This window comes from Papio anubis, chromosome 2 (assembly GCF_008728515.1).
Source record: "Papio anubis isolate 15944 chromosome 2, Panubis1.0, whole genome shotgun sequence".
Taxonomy (NCBI): domain Eukaryota; kingdom Metazoa; phylum Chordata; class Mammalia; order Primates; family Cercopithecidae; genus Papio; species Papio anubis.
In genome coordinates, this window is record NC_044977.1 from 137,649,073 (window position 1) to 137,668,374 (window position 19,302).

Sequence of the window (19,302 nt, forward strand, 5' to 3'; positions counted from 1 at the left end):
CTCTTCTCCAAGCAGCCCTCCGAAACCAGGAGGAGGGAGTTTTTCAACTTACTTCTTGAAGAAGAAAAAGAAATCAATCATCCCAACAGGTATTTACAGAAATAGCCCATAATTCAGTATTAGCTGATAATTATGACTCATCCTTACATTAGAGGGTGACCATACAATTTATCCTCCACATTGGGATATCTTTTGAGAATGAAAGAGGCAACTAATAATTATACCGAAACAACTAAAATTATCCTGGGCAAATGAGGAGATGCAATGACTCTAATCATTTAAAAAGCACTAACTGTACACCAGGAGCCAGTCTAGTGGCTTTCCATAGACTGACTGACTGACTCATTTAACTTCTATAACAACCGAAAGAAGTAGTTAGTCGTGGCCGGGCGCGGTGGCTCAAGCCTGTAATCCCAGCACTTTGGGAGGCCGAGACGGGTGGATCACGAGGTCAGGAGATCGAGACCATCCTGGCTAACACGGTGAAACCCCGTCTCCACTAAAAAAATACAAAAAACTAGCCAGGCGAAGCTGGCAGTGCGCCTGTAGATCCGGCCACGGCACTCCAGCCTGGGCGACAGAGCAAGACTCCGTCTCAAAAAAAAAAAAAAAAAAAAAAGAAGTAGTTAGTCGTATCGTCTCCATTTTATGCCCATGACTGCTAAAGCACAAAGATGTTAGGTATTTTGCTCAAGGTCACACAGGACAAATGGTAGAGAAGGGAATGGAACCCAGGTGGACTGATGACACTCTTAGTCACCATGCTATACTATCAGTAGCACCACTGAAAGCAACTTTCAAAAAGTCTCAATGTTTACAATGTTTTATAATAAGCCATTAAAACATCGTATTTCACAGTCCTGAGTTATCTCATTAATGGGAAGTCATTCTTTTTTTTTTTTTGGAGACACGGTCTCACTCTGTCACCCAGGCTGGAGTGCAGTGGTACAATCATAGCTCACTGCAGCCTAGACCTCTCCCGGGCTCAGGCAGTCCTCCCACCTCAGCTCCTGAGTAGCGGGGACTACAGGAACGCACCACCACACCACGTTAATTTTTGTATTTTTTGTAGAGATGGGGTTTCGCCGTTGCCCAGGCTGGTCTTGAACTCCCAGGCTCAAGTAATTCTCCCACCTTGTCCTCGCAAAGTGCTGAGATTACAGGCATGAGCCACCACACTTAGCCAGTTGTGTTTTTTTTTTTTTTTTCCTTATATCTAAACTAAATTATTCCTCCTGTACCTTAGGGTAGAATGAGAAGAAATAAAATACACCTAGAACTAGCAGGAAGCTGACTACTTCTGGCTTTGCATTTACTATCTATTCTCATTATTCCCAGAAGTTATGTTCCATGAAGTTGCTGTGGACATTGAATTACTGAATACTGAACTAGTAGAAACACAGCGTGGGTTCCCACAAGCCTCTGGTCACAGCATTTTCATCAACTGATCAATACACAACTTGGTTTTCTGTGTTTCTGTTTAAAGACACCTTATTTAATGTATATGGTGTTGATTCACTAACAATGAATTCACGCCAATGGCACTATCACTGCAGACACATAACTATGACATATTGGTGATTTGTTAATATTGAACTCACGCCAACAGCAGTACAGCACTAGACCTCTAACTTACAATAGCATTGTGAGCTTACCTTAAACACACGTTTTCTCTGTAAGACACCACAGCCTTCTTGTAAGCACTAAACAGTTTAGCACTATGCTTTGGGATCATTGTAAACAGCAAAATGATCAACAAAAACCACAAAAATACAAAAACCTGTGGCACTTAATGGACCATCAGAAGGACACTTGTTTATAGTATAAGAAAAAGCAGAGCACTGCCTTGTTCAACCTCTGCTGGAAACACGTGTGTCAGGAAACACATTTTTTTTTTTTTTTTTTTTTTTTCTGCTTTGCTTGCATGACTATGAATGACCATAAAACCACAAGTATTGACTTTGGGTTACAAATAAATTTTAGCAAATAGGTAAATTTGCAAATATGGAATCCGCAAATAATGAGTATCAACTGTACTTGTCACTCACAAATTTATCAGGCTCCTGTAGCAGATGGGGAATTGAGACTTCAATACTGGGAGGCTAATACGAGTGAAGGCCCCCATTGAGACTCCGAGTGCTTGGGTGACTGTGGGTAAGGTACTTTACCTCCATCTGAGTCTCCCCTTTTCTCATCTATAAAGTAATAATGCCCAAACCTTTTCTTCTTTGGGTTAAATAATAGCAATTTCATTAATTTCCTACCTTTTACTTTCCATTTCTAATCTTTTTTTTTTTTTTCACTACAGTCTTCATAGAACTATCTCACATTTCTCATAAGCTAAATATAGCAACTTAGTTCTGATCTAAGTGGACAAAATGAAGTGGCATCTGCAGGCACACTGACTTTTTTCAGGAGCTTAAATGTAAACAAGTTGAGAGGGAAAAAAAGAGGCAGAATAGCGTATACAGTCAGCATGCTGTTTTTAAAGAAAAATGGGACAATAAGAAACCATTTTTATTTGCCTGCATCTGCATAAGGAAATGCTAGAAGGATAAACAAGACACCTAACATAATACATTAACAAAAGGTGAAGGGTAACAGAGTCAATGTGGCTGGGCTTCTCAGTATATAAATAGATGCTATTTGATAATCTTTGGACATTTTTGGGTTTTTTGCTTGTGTTTTTTTGTTTGTTTTTTGAGACAGAGTCTCTGTCACCTAGGATGGAGTGCAGGGGAGTTATCTCGGTTCACTGCAATTTCTGCCTCCTGGGCTCAAGTGATCCTCCCACCTCAGTTTCCCAAGTAGCTGGGACTACAGGCATGTGCCACCACGCCTGGCTAATTTTTGTATATTTTGTAGAGACAGGGTTTCGCCATGTTGCCCAGGCTGGTCTCAAACTCCAGAGCTCAAGCAATTCACCCACCCCCACCTTCCAAAGTGCTGGGATTACAGACGTGAGCCAACGCACACAGCCTCTTTGGACTTTTAAGCCACATAAATATATAACATATTAAAAACACAGTGAACCACCCTTTCCTATAAAATGGGCCAGAAGTCCTGGGTTCTAGCCTTAGCTCTAATTCTAATTAGCTGTGAGATCTGGGGTACTATCTGTAAATTACAGAATGGGATATATGGCCTCTAAACTCAATCCAAAATTCCAGGAAAGTAGTTTATTAATCACAAAACAAAGTAAACGAGTAAAATGAGCTCAAGCACGTGGCTTACTAAGATAAATAAATTAACAGCAGGTGAGCTATATCTCAGTCAGCTAATGATCTCACAGTTGATAGGTTTTACAATTTCTATTTCTTATTTTTAAATAAATTACCTGGAGATTGTAAAAGCAAAACTGCAATTATGAGTTACAGAAATTTTCATAAAACTAAGTGTTACCTAAGGACGTGATGTAAAAGGAGTTTCTAGTGAACCTGAAGTATAGATCGGATGACTTTTCCGTAAGCTAAATAAATCGGCAGGAACCAAATCTTCCAGATTTAGAAATCATTCAGAGGCAAGGAAATCCAAGAATTATGCATTCAAACTAGAAGTATGTTTCATATTTTGAACTGTGACATAATCCAGGCTCTGTTTTTCTTTAAATAAAAATTTTCATATTGTAGCTAAAGGATCAATTTAACTACAGTGCAGAAATGTTGGTTTATTAAACTGTTCCATACATCCCAGGTGCCCATTTAATGAAGTTACTTGCAAATATAAAATGATTAACATGTGACTAGTATGGCATTTCTACATATAGAGACTAGATTGAATTATATTTGAATTAAAGCATCTGATAAAGACTATTAATTTCATGAGATTAATTTGATGAGGGAGGAAAGGAAAGAAGATTGAGAGGTAAGGAAAGGTCACTTCCTCAGTTCCCCCATCCAGGCCAAGGTCCTACTGTGAGGAATACTCTGTTTCTCAAGCACCTGTTCTGTGTGTGTGTATCCCACTAGGTCTCAAGGACAAGGACTTTGCTTGTCAAGCTTACTGTTATATTTCCAATGCCTAGCACAGTGCCTGGTATACAGCAGGGGCTTTCACTCTAAAACATTTTATCAAGGAATAAGATGTAATGCTCAAGAAGAATCCCATATTCACAGCAATGACTATTTTCACAATAAAATAAAGTCCATAACTCATGTGGACCTATTCATTTAAAGTTCCTAAATAGAAGAAACTACATAAAGAGAGCTTGGGCTTATTTGGGGAGCACATAAAGATTTTAAAAAATGACACTCAGTGTTATTCTTCATTTAAGACTCTGGCTATTTGATGGACTAAAAGTAAATTGGTACTGGTGCATACAGTGCGTATCGCAGGCAATCACTGTATTAAAAAATTGTACTTGAATGTGCAGAGAATATCTCTGGAAGCTACGGCCCAAACCAGCCATACAGGGGGACTTGTTTCTCACTGCATATTTTTTGGCAGTATTTGAATTTTACACCATGTACATTTATTACTTAGAGTGGTTGTAGGCGGACCCTACAACCTTAATTAATTAAAGCTGAGTAGTCTCCTCCAGATGGATAAGCATTGAGGCAGCCCTTGATGAGGATACACACTGCTCACAAGAAAAAACACAGGCATTGCAAACGGATCAAAAGCAGCGCTGGAGAATTCAAACTTTTACCATGCCAAACAGCCTACAATTCAATCCCAGCCTTGCTCAAATACATACGCTCACTAAAATTATCAAAATATTATGTCATGTTTTCCTCAAAGATGTTGTACAACAATTCCAGAGGAAAGGAAAAAGCAGCTCCTTTATAAAGCCCTCGGCTCCATGTTTTTCAGAGCGTGGACATTCACTCTCAGAAAACTATGTTCATACATTATCTTCCTATCCTCAGGTTATGTATATGTTTGCTATCTCTAGCAACCCTTTCCCACATTAAAAATAAATACTGGCCAGGCGCGGAGGCTCATGCCTGTAATCCCAGCATTTTGGGAGGCTGAGGTGGGTGGATCACGAGGTCAGGAGATCGAGACCATCCTGGCTAACATGGTGAAACCCCGTCTCTACTGAAAATACAAAAAATTAGCCAGGCATGGTGGCGGGCGCCTGTAGTCCCAACCACTCGGGAGGCTGAGGCAGGAGAATCGCTTGAACACGGAAGGTGGAGGCTGCAGTCAGCCGAGATCGCGCCACTGTACTCCAGCCTGGGCAACAGAGCGAACCTCTGTCTCAAAAATAATAATAATAATAATAATAATAGATGAATACTGTAGCAACATGTACAGCTAGATTTTTTCAAACCATCCTCAGTAGGCTTTCACTACATCCAGGCCCTGATGTAAGTCAGACTTCTGAGCTTAAGGTAATGTTTGCAAAGCTAACTCTCTAAAAGACTGACTTCCAAATCCACATACCATGGATAGCATTTATTGTTTAGAAAAAGCAATAGCAGGAAAAAGAATTCTCCAGTGTGAGCTGGTGATAACAGACTCACAGCAAGTGAAACCTTAGGGCCCTGGTTTTAGGTTAGTTATTCCGATAAACATTGGTTCCATGCTGATGGAAAGCTCGCTTAGCAGCTGACATGCGGAGGGACAAAGCGATCTGCCTAAGGTTGAGATTAACATTCCTTATGCAGGTCTCAGGAAAAAGAAATGTGATCAATAAAAACCAGTATTCAAAGTTGGGAATTAGTTCATGCCAGGAAAGTCTGAAATAAAATAGATAAAGGTAAGCAAGTTTCTCCAGTTTGAATATCTGAGTTTCCAAATATAGAGGTCTTCAAAGAGTCCAGAAAAATATGCTTTATCCAACAGTATGCAGAGAAAACGTGTCTTAATTCTAAATAATTATACTCTTTTCCCCATTCGAAGTTGGATAAAGTACTTCATGAGTAACAGAAATATCGTTTAGTGTGTCTCTCTCTGAAATATTAATAAAATGATATCCTGATCTCTAAATTTATTAAAATAATGGTAAAATAACATTCTGAACAAATAAAATTATATTACAATCACAAAAGCAGCTTTGTGAAAGTAAACTGGGTATTGGCCAGGAAGACTGAAAAAAGAAAAAGGGTTAAAAAATAAGTCAAGGTTCAAAACAGGAGGTATACATGATCCCTAGGAATGGCATAAGCATAAGTGAGGTAAACCAAACTCCTCCCATATTTAGTATTTTTAATACCTGAAAAACACAGATTCTCAAACAGGTATATTAGATCCTCCAAAAATCAAAGATAAAATAATTAAATCTATACCTGCGGTATACATTTTTTAAACCAGTCTTCCTAAAAATCCTTAATGCTACTTAGATAAATCCAAGAGAATAATTTCATAACTTAATCACTCCAGCTCTGTTTTCAACTGAATGCCTCAAGTAAAATCTCAACTTGTGAGAATGCTTGCTGAGGATTTCTTGGAAAGCATCTTATTCACAGCAGATTTCTTCAGAGCTATCTAAAAACATTCACAAATGTACACCTAAATATTTATAACTAAGTAGTGTGTATCAAATATATACAAGACGCAAGAGAATAAGAAGTAGGAGCCACATCACAGGACAACCTCAGCAGACGAACACAAACATTCCTATTGTGTCCTGTTCTGGTTATTCATATTACTCTTCTCTGCTAGAAAAGAAATTCCAATGAACTCCCGATACAGAGACAGTTTTCCTTGTTACAAAGGGAACTTTGTTTGAATCCCCCACAAGTGACAAGGTCAATCTTAGCCAATCTTGACATTTCTATGGAACCTTTCCACCAAATTTTTTTCAAAGTCCAAGTCATTTCCCGAAACCTTTTTGAAATCCAAAGAAAACACCGTATAGATAAAGTATCTATTAAGTTCTTTAACAAATACCATTCATCATATGTTCCTCAGGATATTTTTTATAAATATATTTTTAAAATTATAAAACAAGGCTTACATTATTTAATCCACATCCTTAAAACAATTAGAGAATGGTAATAATATATTGAATTAATATTAAAACAGTATTCACCTTCTTAGCATATAAAAGGTGACTTCACAATTTTTTTTTAAATCATATTTTCACAGCTTTTTACATAAAGTTGACACTCTAAAAAATTAAAATATTTTGCTGTGAGGTTGCTCAGTATTTATGTCAGCACCTAAGAGATAAGAAATTCTTTAAGTCCTAAAAAGAGATTTGCAAAATCATTTTCTACAAACGTTTATTCTGAAAACAGATTTTTTTTTAGACCAAAAAGCAGAAAATTATAACCTGAATTAAGTTAGCACTTTCCAAACATACATTTTCTTTTCTTCCTAAAATCACTGTAAAGTAGTTTAAGGAGTTTAGTGTAAGTTATTTGGGTATTTTTTTAATCTGAGGAAAATATATAAAGACAGTACATATGCAAAAGTAAGTAAGTACAAACTCCAGAGACTTCAGATTATGAGATACTTTTATAATCAATTAGGTTATTTCTAGAGAATACTGCAACGCCACAACCATTGGGACACATTCACAGACTGCTTATGCTAAAGATATGGACAATATTCCTCACTTCGGGAACAATGTCCATGAGAAAACGATAAGACAGTGACCTTTATGATGTGCCACAGAGCTGCGCCACAGAGAACAAGATGCTCTTTGCTCTTAAGTCTCCATATTCTAAGAGGTCAAAGACATCCAAACATGAGATAAAAATCGAATCACTCCCTCTGAACTAGCTCCATGGGCGATGTACACCAACAGGAGCAAGTTCAAATAATTTTCCAGATGTGTAATCCCTGGCAGATTAAAATTTAAATTAAAATTTAGTTCTGTAGACTGAACTTTTAACTGCACTTAACAATATATATGTATTTTTGAACAAACAGTCTATGCCAACACATTGTGAAGAATAAAAAAACTCACTAGGTACAATTCCAGTTAGGTGAATGACTTCAAACAAATCCACATAACTAATTTAGGCCTCAGTCTCCTTACCCACAAAAGGGAAATGATAGTACAGTAATTCATCACGATGTTGTTGACAGGTTTTGGAGGCTGCAACTGTAAGCAAAATGATATAAAACTAAACTAATTTTGCCACAGGCTAATTGATATAAACAAAAGTTAAGTTCTTACAGGATATTTCTGGTCAAAAAAAAAAAAAAAACCCCTAAACTTCTAAATAAACACTCAAAACACTTCTAATATTAAACATTGAAATAAGTGTAAGCTACCCATACATTTAAGAAAGAGAAGTAAAAACAAGATAATTATTTATCCAATTTCTGGTGAATCAGTGAGTGACAGCAGTGGGTTAAATCAAGGTATAAATGTTTGCAAAGTGAAAATTGGAAGGAGCACCCCCTACTACCATGCAGTTCGAAAACAATCACAAATACGGTGGCTCAATGAGCGCTTTCGAAAAGCATCGTTTATTGTAGTGCATTTGTATGATTATCATATATTATACAAATTTGTATTTCATAATCATTTGCACTCATTCATTCATTCCTTTCCCAAGCATCTTATTCCAGTTCAGGGTCACACCTGGCCAGAGCCTATCTCGGCAGCTCAGGGGGCGAGGTAAGAGCCAAGCCTGGACAGGACACCCCTTCCATCACAGTGCACTCTCACACACCCACATTCATTGAGACTGGGACCACAGACACGCCAATTCACCTAATGTGCACATCTTCGGGAGGTGGAAGGAAACCTGAGTACCTGGAGAAAACCCACGCAGACACCAGGAGAACATGCAAACTCCACACATGCAATGGCCCTGGCTGGGAATCCATTTCCCCCCCCGCCCATCAACGTTATAGCAAAACAACATTACTCAAGGATTTGGCATACTTCACAGCATGCTATTAAGGATTAAATCAGATGAAATAAGAAAAGTGTTTGGAGAAACACAGAATTGATGCCCAGATGCTAATAATTAATGCATAGCAATCAGAGGCAATATCCTATGATAAGCAATTAGAAGGCTTTAAAAAGTCTGCTTTTGAAACTTAATTCATCAACCATCTCCCTTCTACTTAAATCAAGTGCTAGCTTTAACTTGGCTAGAACACAAAGTTTAAATTAAAATCTTTTCCATCAGCCAGAAAAACTGTGTGGTCCTGCTTATTTTACTCACAACTGGCAGAGTCAAAATCCATGTAATGGTTCAAAATCCACAGCTATAAATGCAATGCAGATGAAACACCGCAACCAAACCCTAGTCATTGTTTCTTTTTCCATAAATTTCTATCCTAGTTTAAGATTGATAACAGCTAATGACTAAGTTGGTAACACTTTAGTCTGTCCCAACCAGGCTCATTATCCAAGTTTAAATCTCCATGTGACAACTCAGAATCCAAAGACTTAGAACTTGTAAAGGCAATGCAAAAAGAACATAATGGGTTCAAATGCCTGCAAAAAGTGACCAGGAGAGTGGTCTAATTGGCAGCTGAAGCATGCCAGGGCCTGCTCTGAAGCACTGATCCAAGGAATCTACCACTCACAAAGAAAACACCAGGCTGGCTGGAAGAAATAGCTCAGGTTTTAGTCCTAATCTAGGTCACAATTAATTCTGTATAATTATGGAAGAATCTATTTACTTTGATTCACTCAATGTCAAAATAAAGATGATTGCTAAAATGTAATATTGTGCAACAACTATCTTTAAAAATAAACTCACGCAAACCATTGCACTAGATGCGCATAAAACAAGACCTATTCTTTAACTTAATCCTAGACCAATGCTGGCAGAGGCATATACATTCAAAAGTCAACAAATACAAAATCCAGAGACATTTCAGAATACCAGACACAGATGATAAAAATGATTTTAATAACATCAACAAAATAATTGCTGCTAAAGAACTTGCCTAGTGTTACGCTAAGCATTTTATGTGTATCATTTAATCCTCAAAACAACCTTATAGGTTAAGTATACTATCATCCTTATTAAATAGAGAAACTAAGATTTAAAGTCAACAAGGACTTGCCTAACATGATACTAAAATGGATATTTCTTAAGGCTTGAGGCTTTTTATATTTCTGCTGTAATCCTCAACTTATTGTTTCCTGCAAAACTTAATAATGCTATTAATAATAATGTATTTGAACATAAATTCACTGACAAAAATAGTAAAATGTTACTTAAACTATACTATGCCAATCACTATTTGACAAAAAGGGAGCAAAGTGTACACACACACACACACACACACACACATACACCCCTGGCTACCAGCATTCCAAAAGGAAAGTAGGGCAGAAGGCTGTGGGAGCCAACTGCCACTATACCTTTGTTTCCTGTACAACAGTCCCCTTCTTATGTGGTCCTGGGTCTCCTGGCCCAGTGTTCACCAATGCTGCCCTGCTGCTGGGGTAAAGAGGGTCATCATCTTGCTGCGTACAGCCAAAGAGAGGATCTAGGGTCTGACTACTTCTCAAACAGATTTGCATGAAACTTGCAGTTTTAGTCACACCTTTACCCAACTTCATCATCTATTCCTGCACCTAGGAATTACCTTTAACTTAGTCCTAGACCAAATTAATGTAAGTTAATCACATTCATAGGTCTTTTTCCATTAATACAGCAATTATCTATAAATTATTCCAAGTAACCATAGATTTGTGAAGGAAGAACTAATCAATCAAACAATGCACCACCTTTCAGAGGTTCTGGGATTTAAGTCTGGTTGATTCTTGGTTTTCCTCACTACCAGTCTAGATTTAAACTTTCCTGAATTACTGGGCAACCATCTCAGGTTTTTCTGGCTCCAAAATATTTCAGACTCCAAAATACAGTAGCTATTGTCTCTATTCTTGTTTTCTTTTTCCTTGCATGTTGACCTTTCCATCATTTTTTTTTTTTTTGAGATGGAGTCTCGCTCTGTTGCCCAGGCTGGAGTACCGGGATTTTAGAAGAGAACGAATACGGCGCATGTCTCTAATCAGTCATCTTTAACTGGTCTCCTGTTCAATTGTACAAAGACTTCAGATCCCACACTGCTTTTCTGCAGCCTTACCCAAAAGGACTGCATCTATTAAAACATCACTAGTATTTCTTTCTTTATTGAAATAATACCTAAACAACTACCTATTTCTTTTACTATTACTGTAGACACTGGTTGTTGATAAGAGCTGAACAACATGGACTAGAATACTCACATAGACTTACTTTGAAGTACTGTGAAAATACTTTGGGTGAATTTCAAATGAACTTCTTTGTCATTCATCTCAGAGAAAAAGTCAAAAAGTGTCATAAAGAGTAGCTTCTGAATGTCACTGCCTTTCAACTGTCAGTTGAAGAAATTGATTTTAGAAAGAATAAAGTTTCTCTGTTATAGTCAGGAAAATAAGGTAATGGCTTTATTTACCAAAGACTCTGTGGTAAGTTTATATTGAGTATATATGGAATAAGAAAATAACATTTGCTAAAACAAACAGCAACAGCCATTACTTCAGGGCAAAAATTAAACAGGTTCTACAACTTAATATGTTCCATATTCTCTGGCCTAGTTAAATTTCATGTGTTTTTCCTTCAAAATTTAGCTTCAAGAATTAGGGAGGTTGAAATTTTAATATTCATACTATAAAAGACTTTTGAAGGTTTACTGTTATTTGCTTATGCATTAAAGTTTAGAATTTTAATTACCAAATAGAAACACATTTCATAAGGTAAATATGCTATACTATTATTTACATAGATTGTCATTTTCTGGTAATATGAACTCATTTCATAAAATAATATTAAAGCATGTGCATGTAAAGTAGTTTTTAATGTCATATGGCATTTCAATTTTAATACAGTTTGATTAAAATTAGGGAAAAAACTTTTGGAGAAGCAAGTGCGGGGTAAGTACTATTTTGTATGTTTACTATTATTGTAATTTACTCTGCTACACAAAGCAGAAACCAGAGAATTTGGCATTCACTGCTCATTATATGTTGGGAACAAATTCAGTTCCTCAGGACACAAAAGCATACTGATGGATATTTTTACTTTACTCTGCAGAAACCGAAGACAAGCATAGTTTTAGCTTTAAATGGTTTTCCAAAGAATATCAATGTTTTAACTTTGTAACTGGAAAAAGAGAAACAAGTACCTTGCAAAGGTCTTCAGTAGCATATTTTTATAGGGTATTAATAACAGCACACTCTGTTATTGAAAAAAATTGAATGAAAGACTGTTAACATAACCTAGATATTTAGAATGAAAACTCAGAATTGAGAGTAAAAACACATCTTTTTATGAGACATCAAAGCAAAGACTCATCTAATTTTCATTTTGCAGAAAACTTTTTAACACAAAAGACCTTACTTAGACCTTAAGAGTTTCTAAATAGGGGAAAAGGATTAACATTCAGTCTTCTACAAAAGATAATTTTCTTTCCTAATAGTATCAGTCTTTTAATAGGGATGTATCTTAAATTTTAAAACAATTGGTATTAGATCATATTCTGTTGCAAATTAATGTAAGTTAATCATATTTATAGGTCTTTTTCTATTAACACAGCAATTATCTATAAATTATCCTAAGTAACCATAGATTTGTGGGGGAAGAACCCCCCAAAAAAATCAAAGGAAATATGAAAATAAGCAAAGTGTATATTATGTGTGACGTTTAGTTACGAATTAAGCCTATTCATTTCTAATTGAAAGATGATATCTAATATTTAACTCCATTTTTCATGAGATGATCAGGCTTTTAAGATAGCTGAGGTCCTTAAAAGACAGGGAGACCATGAAACCAGGAAGAGCTCATGAATTTGAGTCAGAGGGAAGACGTTGGTACAGTTAAAGCAGAAAGAAGTAGAGTTGGAAGTCAAAGGCTTTTTCCCTGACATTGACCCAAAGCCATCTAGGCACTACCTAAATTTAAAGAATTTAGCTCTAATCATTCCATGCAAAAGGAAAGTGTATCACCCTTCTTAGGGAGGGTAAAAACAATCAGTAGGATTCTAACTTCCCACACACTCCTTTTAAGGAGGGTTAGACAACAAACAATTGTTAGGCCATGGCACCGACAGAGAGTAACAGGAAGGTGTTAATAAGAGAGGCAAACCCTTTATAGCCAAAGAACATCAGAAAGATCCATGCACACTGTGCAGTTCCTCTTATCCTATTTACTTCATTTCTGTCCCAGCCCACAGGCTCCTTAAATGTTTCTTTGTCAAAGTTCTGACACTTGTCTTCTTTTTACTCCATCCATGCATCTCAAAAAAGGCTTTAGTGGCATTTGGGTGGAACAATTCATGCTTATCTGGGACTGCCCTACTAAGTGTAGGATGCCTGGCACCCTGGCCCGCACCTACTAATGTCAACAGCCCTCCATGTCTACTGGGGCAACCAAAAATGCATTCCCAAGTATCTTTAGGGGGTAAATACTACCCAAACCTTTCCATTTCAAGGAAAGTGGCCTAAAACGCCTCTACAAATACATTGGAGGGTGTTCACCAACCACCATGGGTCCCAAGAACCAACAGCCCCTGGGCAGATGCCGCCAGTTGAAATGCTTTGGAATTTAGGAGCCTTGTAGAATAGGAGGCCCTAAGTGTTAACTGAAATGAAAATTTTTTTAAAAGAAGAAAAGAATTTTGCAGAGACATACTACTGATACATACACACACATACACAGTCAAAATGATTGTTGTCCCTGCTGTTTTCAAACAGTGTCAACTTACATAAATCTTAGTGTTATTTATTGGCAGTCAACAACCTAAGTCACAATGAAGGGGACTAGACACCACACTGTTAATTTGGATGTCAAGGATGTTCTGACCACAACCTATATTGAATATGTCATCACCTATAGCTATGATTTTTCATTAGGTGAAAGTAAAACAATGAAGAGAGCCCTGGTTATGACATACTTAATAATACCATTCTTACTCTGTAATATCTAATTCAGACACTGATCATTTATTTTATTCAAGATTTTATTTCACATTTTCTTGGGACTGTAAACTCTTTCATGAGTAATACATAAGTAGTTGTCAACACTTGGGTGTCACTCTTGAAGTTCAACAAGCAAGTCTTACATCAAGAAATGGCCTTTGCAAATCTTCTGAGTACTTTGAATTTCAAAAGGGCTGTATCTGAAATGAGTGTTTCAAACGAAATCAAAAACACTTTTGTAATGTTAGTTATTATGATATAGACATAAGGTTATCATGTAAAAGCTGAACATTCCTAGTTGAAATATAACAGAGATCAAATTATCACAAAGGCAGATATCCATATTAAAGTATTGCATTAGAAGTGAAAACAAAATAAAAATGTAAAGAATACAGATATTTCTTTGTTTTTCTTTTAATGGAGGCTGAAAAGTATTTCAGTTTTCTTTTTTAAATAAAAAAGACAAAAATGTTCAAAATAGCCCCTTACTACAAGCTATGACAGAAATAAAAATTTTTAATAAAATCTTAAATGATTTAAATTTTGTGAATGATTGAAATTAAAGTAAAATTTTAGTCTATACTTTAAATAAAATGACTTATTTCAAGGTTAGCCAATTATGAATTTGTCAGCCATATCCAGTGACTTCCCCTGCATTATTTCGGGCTCACATTTCTTACTGCTTGTTTCTCCTTTCCTTGTGTTTCCTTTTCTAACTACATTATGTTTATCGTAGAAGCTGAAACTACAGAAAAGTACAAAGACAGAAATTAAAATAACTCATAATTCATTAAAGATAATTATCCTTTATGTTTTGATAAATTACCTTTCAAATAATTAAAATCTAAAACAATATGAAATCCCACCCTTTAGATCTGCTTTAAAAATCTAAATGCATTAGAAAAAAAGTCCATATTATTAAATATTCCTTTCAAGCATTTTATTGGTTATATAATTATACACTACATAGGTATACATAGTTTACTAAACTAAACCCATATTACTATTACAGTTCTTTTAGAATTTTCTTTCAGTTTTCCTGACCTCTTAGAGTGATGATCTTTACATGCCTACTAACCATGAACTATATTAATACTTTTGTTATTTATCCTAAGACTTTGTTCATTGAGGGCAGTCTACTTAGGGGTACATACATACTCTACTGAAAAGGCTATAACATAATGCTTGGTATGAATGATAAGTATTCCATAAAAGATAACTAAAATAATAACTAAATAAATGAACATACACGTCCTTCAAGCTTCAGGGAATACCCTGGATTCTAATATTTTGGTATTTGATAAACTCAGTTATGTTCATCATTTCTACTTGTATTAACTTTTTCAGATAAGATGCCTCTAACAGCTTCTATCTTTCTCAGAGCAGAAAAAAAAAATGCTAATACTTTTTCCCTCTCCTTATCAAGCAGATAATTCTCTTTGATTAGCTAAGCCAAACTTACATGTTAACACTGCTGATCTAGTCAAAGAAAATATTCTTCTGTTTCAGCGAGCATCAGAAAACCTCTTTCCTTCCTTCACTTTTGTTGATGTAATGTTAGTGCTTATCTCAAATTTTAAATCGTTTCAATATCATAGAGGAATATTATTAGTTTAATAGTATTTTCCTGACACATACTATGTTCCAGATGGCTCTTATTCATATGGAAAAGCTTATAAGAGAAATGCTAACTAAAACTATGCTCAGATAATCCTTCTTATCTATCAGATTGACAAAAATCTAAAGGTTTGTTGATATATTCTGCTAGAAAGACTTTGGGGAAGCAAGCATTCATCTATTCTTGGTGGTATTGCAAAACGGTACAATTTCTTTGAAGAAGAATTTGGCAGTATCTTACAAAATAGTATACGCATTTACCCTTTGATCTAGCAATCTTATTTCTAGAAAATCTCAAAGATAGAATGGCTAAAATATAGCAGGGTGTAAGCACAAAGAAAGACTCTCTGTAACAGTAAGACTGAAAATAATCCTAATGCTCATATAGATAGGGGGCTGGATGAATAAATTACTGCACAGTCACTTGCTGGAGAAAGGAGTAAAACATCTCTATAAACTACTATGGAGTAACCTCTAATGTATGTTGTTACGTGAATAAAGAGGTTGAGAAAAATAAGTAGAATATGCTTTCATTTATCTAACAAAGGGAGGGGAATACATATACATAAACATATGCATATGTTTATTATAAAAAACAAAGAAAAACGACTTATTTAAGAGTATCTATACGGGAAGGGAATAGGATAGAGGGGTCGGAAATAGAAATTAGACTTCCTTTTTCATGTTTTAAGCTTAATTGAGGTATAATTGATATATTTAAAAGTACCTATTAATATGTACACTTTGATAAATTTGGACTGTCTATGGGCTTTGAATATATCTAGTTTTACAGAGAAAAGTTTGGATTTTTTTTTCTGGCTATCTACTGAAACAGCCTAAAACCACTTAGCAATGAGCACCCCTGGTACTCACTGAAGTTTTAAAATACCACTTCATCTCAAAAGACACCAGAGCTCTTTGGGGAAATGGCTGATTCCAGGCCTGGAGCAGGAATTGTAAAACATAATCCTTTAACATCTTAAAATGTCATATAGCAAGAAAATAATCAAAAAATATTAAGATCAAAGATGAAACAATTTGAGCATTAATAAATAGAATAAGGTGAACTTTACCACTTGAGTATATGAACAAATGGATGTACCTTTCCCTTTATAGAAATATTTCGGCTAATAAATGAATAAAGAACGATAAATTAGAGTAACACTGTTTTGCAATCCTTAATGAATTAATGGATCTGGTACTGATTACCACCCATACATTATGTGCTTCGTGGGAAATTCTACAGAACAAATGACCTGATTTCTTCAACAAATAATTCCAAGGAAAAAAACATAAAAATGAATGAGGAAAGTTTTTTAATGTGCAGACATGCTATAATCTCCAGGATAGAGGTAAAAAAAAAAAAGTAAGGGGCAGAGTAGTGTTTACAGTATGGTAAGATGTAAGTAAAAACAAGAAAAGAATATATGTACACACATATTTTTTCTTACATAATCATAAAGTATTACTAAAAAGATATACAAGAAAGCAAATGTTGACTGTGGTTGTGTTTCAGGTGGCCAGGGAACAGTATATGAATGACATTTTACTATAGGATCTTTTGTATTTTTGGAATTTTAAAACATGTGAATCTATTACTTACACACACAAAAATTAAATAGAATAAAATCATAAAAGTATCATCATAAGTATGACCACAACGGTGTAGTTATGTAAGAAAATAAACTTATTCATAAGAGCTGAATAGTGAAGCATTTATAAGTAAAACATCCTATGTACATAGTTGGAAAAATTTAAGCAAGAATCATAGATAAGTAAATATGGAAAATTTTAATAACTGCTAAATATAAGTTTTGAATGAATAAAAGTTTATTATATGATTTTATCTACTTTTCATGACGAAAAGTAAAGCAAAAAATCTTAAATATAATGAAAATATATATTATTAAATTGTAGCCGGATACTGCCTATAGAAGACTCAAGCCTGAGGCTTACTCTTTCTTTACTGAAATGGATGAATATCACAGACTAGTACCAAACCAAGGCCCTCTCCTTGATGCAATCAGAAATAAAGAGCAAGTGAAGTGGGGAAAGAGAAGGAATAAAGTGACTTCGGACAGCTGTCTGCTGTCACAATTCATTACACACTGAGCATCTGTCTATCCACCAAACTTGAAACATATCTAAAATTTATTTCAAGGAATCAAGACAAAAGCCAATTAGATGAGACTTTATGACCTGAAATGCCTTCCTGTAGAGATAACAAAGTGTCTATTAGTATGCAACTTCTTGGCAGGACCAAAGGCAGAGTGCAGTGCACTTACTTTTTGCTTGCCTCACAGACGTCTGTAATATTGGAGAAAAGATGGTGCCTCTCGGTTTTAGTCATTGTATCACTCAGTTCTTTAGAATTTTTAAACATTCGTATCAAGATCTCCAAGCTGAGTAGATATGAATGTTCAGAGGATATGACTTCAAAGATAGCCTGGTAAGAAGGACAAATAATTGTATTATTAATTATTTTAATTAAAGAACTAAATATAGCTGTCATAATTTTGCTATAAGAATAACAAGATATTCCACTTTTCAAGCATAATATCTTGGAAAGTACAAAAAGAGACGCATTAAAGAAACAACATCACCAAACTACTCTCTTTACATAATACACATTTACCCAAATCTTAAAAAATAATCACTATCTGTAAATATGAAAAAAATGAAAGCATGTGGATGACTTGACATCACATCCTGAGGTCATGCCTTTGCCAAGGGGTAGAATCTACAGAAGGAAGCTAGAGCATGTCATAAAATCTCAGTGTGACATTCATTAACCTTTGGGGTCATCTCCTCCAGTCCTGCTTTCAAAGCATGCTGCTTTAGGGAAAGTAAGGATTTATGGTCCTCTCTTGAGACTCGGAGAAAATTTCTCACACCTTCCTTCCCTTCTCTCTTGTGTGTCATGCTCTTCCTCTCTCTATGCTTAATCTAATTTCAGTCAATAACAGCAAATATTCTGGTAGGACTGTGTCTACCCTCAAAAGGTTCTTATCAGCCACAGGAATTCTTTTATATAAACTCATACAATTGAAAGTAATTCCATCTGTTCAACAAGTCACACTCTCCACTCTCATCAGTGTCTCAAGAAGGAGCAAAGGACTCTCTGCAGAGACTCTCAGAGGCAGGCACACAGTGGTTTTCCTGATAAGTACTAACGATGAAATACCAACCCACATATGTGGATAAGACTCCAACGCCCTGTGTAAGGAATTCATCTAGATCCTTCACAAAATCAAATTCAGATCCTCTAAAAAGGGACATAGGGAAAATGCAGGCCTAAGATTCACAGCCTTCCTGGAAAGCTCCCTGGTAATGCTGCCTTCATCACCCTGATCTCCAGGGCTCCACCCCTTCAAGTCCTTGCCCCAAAGAGCAGAGGGTACTGTGCTGGGTGGGAGCAGGAAAGGCACAAGCAGGTGCTGATGGGTGCTCCATATTTTAGAAATCAGGTTAGAAGTGCTAATCTCAGTGTTCACCTCGACTTTTAACTTTTGTAAGGTTTAGGGACTTGGGTCTTACTTAAATGTGCTAATCTAGCCTCAGCTGTGTTTCATGAAATTAAGTGATTTAACTATCTGAAGAGTAAAGAGTTAAAAAATGTTGAGAGTCTCATTTAACCTGTATGTTGTGTAATTTTTTCAATCAATACAATAATCCCCAAAAACTATACACAAAGCAAATTAAAGAAAAAATTACCTTCTGGACCATAAATAATGGATTTCAGGTGTTGATGTATATGATGCCTTGGAATGAGTTAAAATATGTGCAAAAGCAAAGACATTTTTCACTTCTTCAATGCTGAACTATGCTAATTTATTAATGTGATTAAGTGTTGA

The 19,302-nt window shown here is 35.7% G+C and overlaps 1 protein-coding gene across 1 annotated transcript in view; it reads right to left on the reverse strand.

Annotated features, from left to right (window-relative positions):
* The window catches only part of ARHGEF26 (Rho guanine nucleotide exchange factor 26), a 141,193-nt gene that overhangs the window by 91,502 nt on the left and 30,389 nt on the right, over window positions 1-19,302 (reverse strand). The window contains exon 6 of the mRNA XM_021934735.2: window positions 17,734-17,894. Coding sequence (XP_021790427.2) covers window positions 17,734-17,894 — 161 coding nt within the window. The remainder of the gene's footprint in view (window positions 1-17,733; window positions 17,895-19,302) is intronic.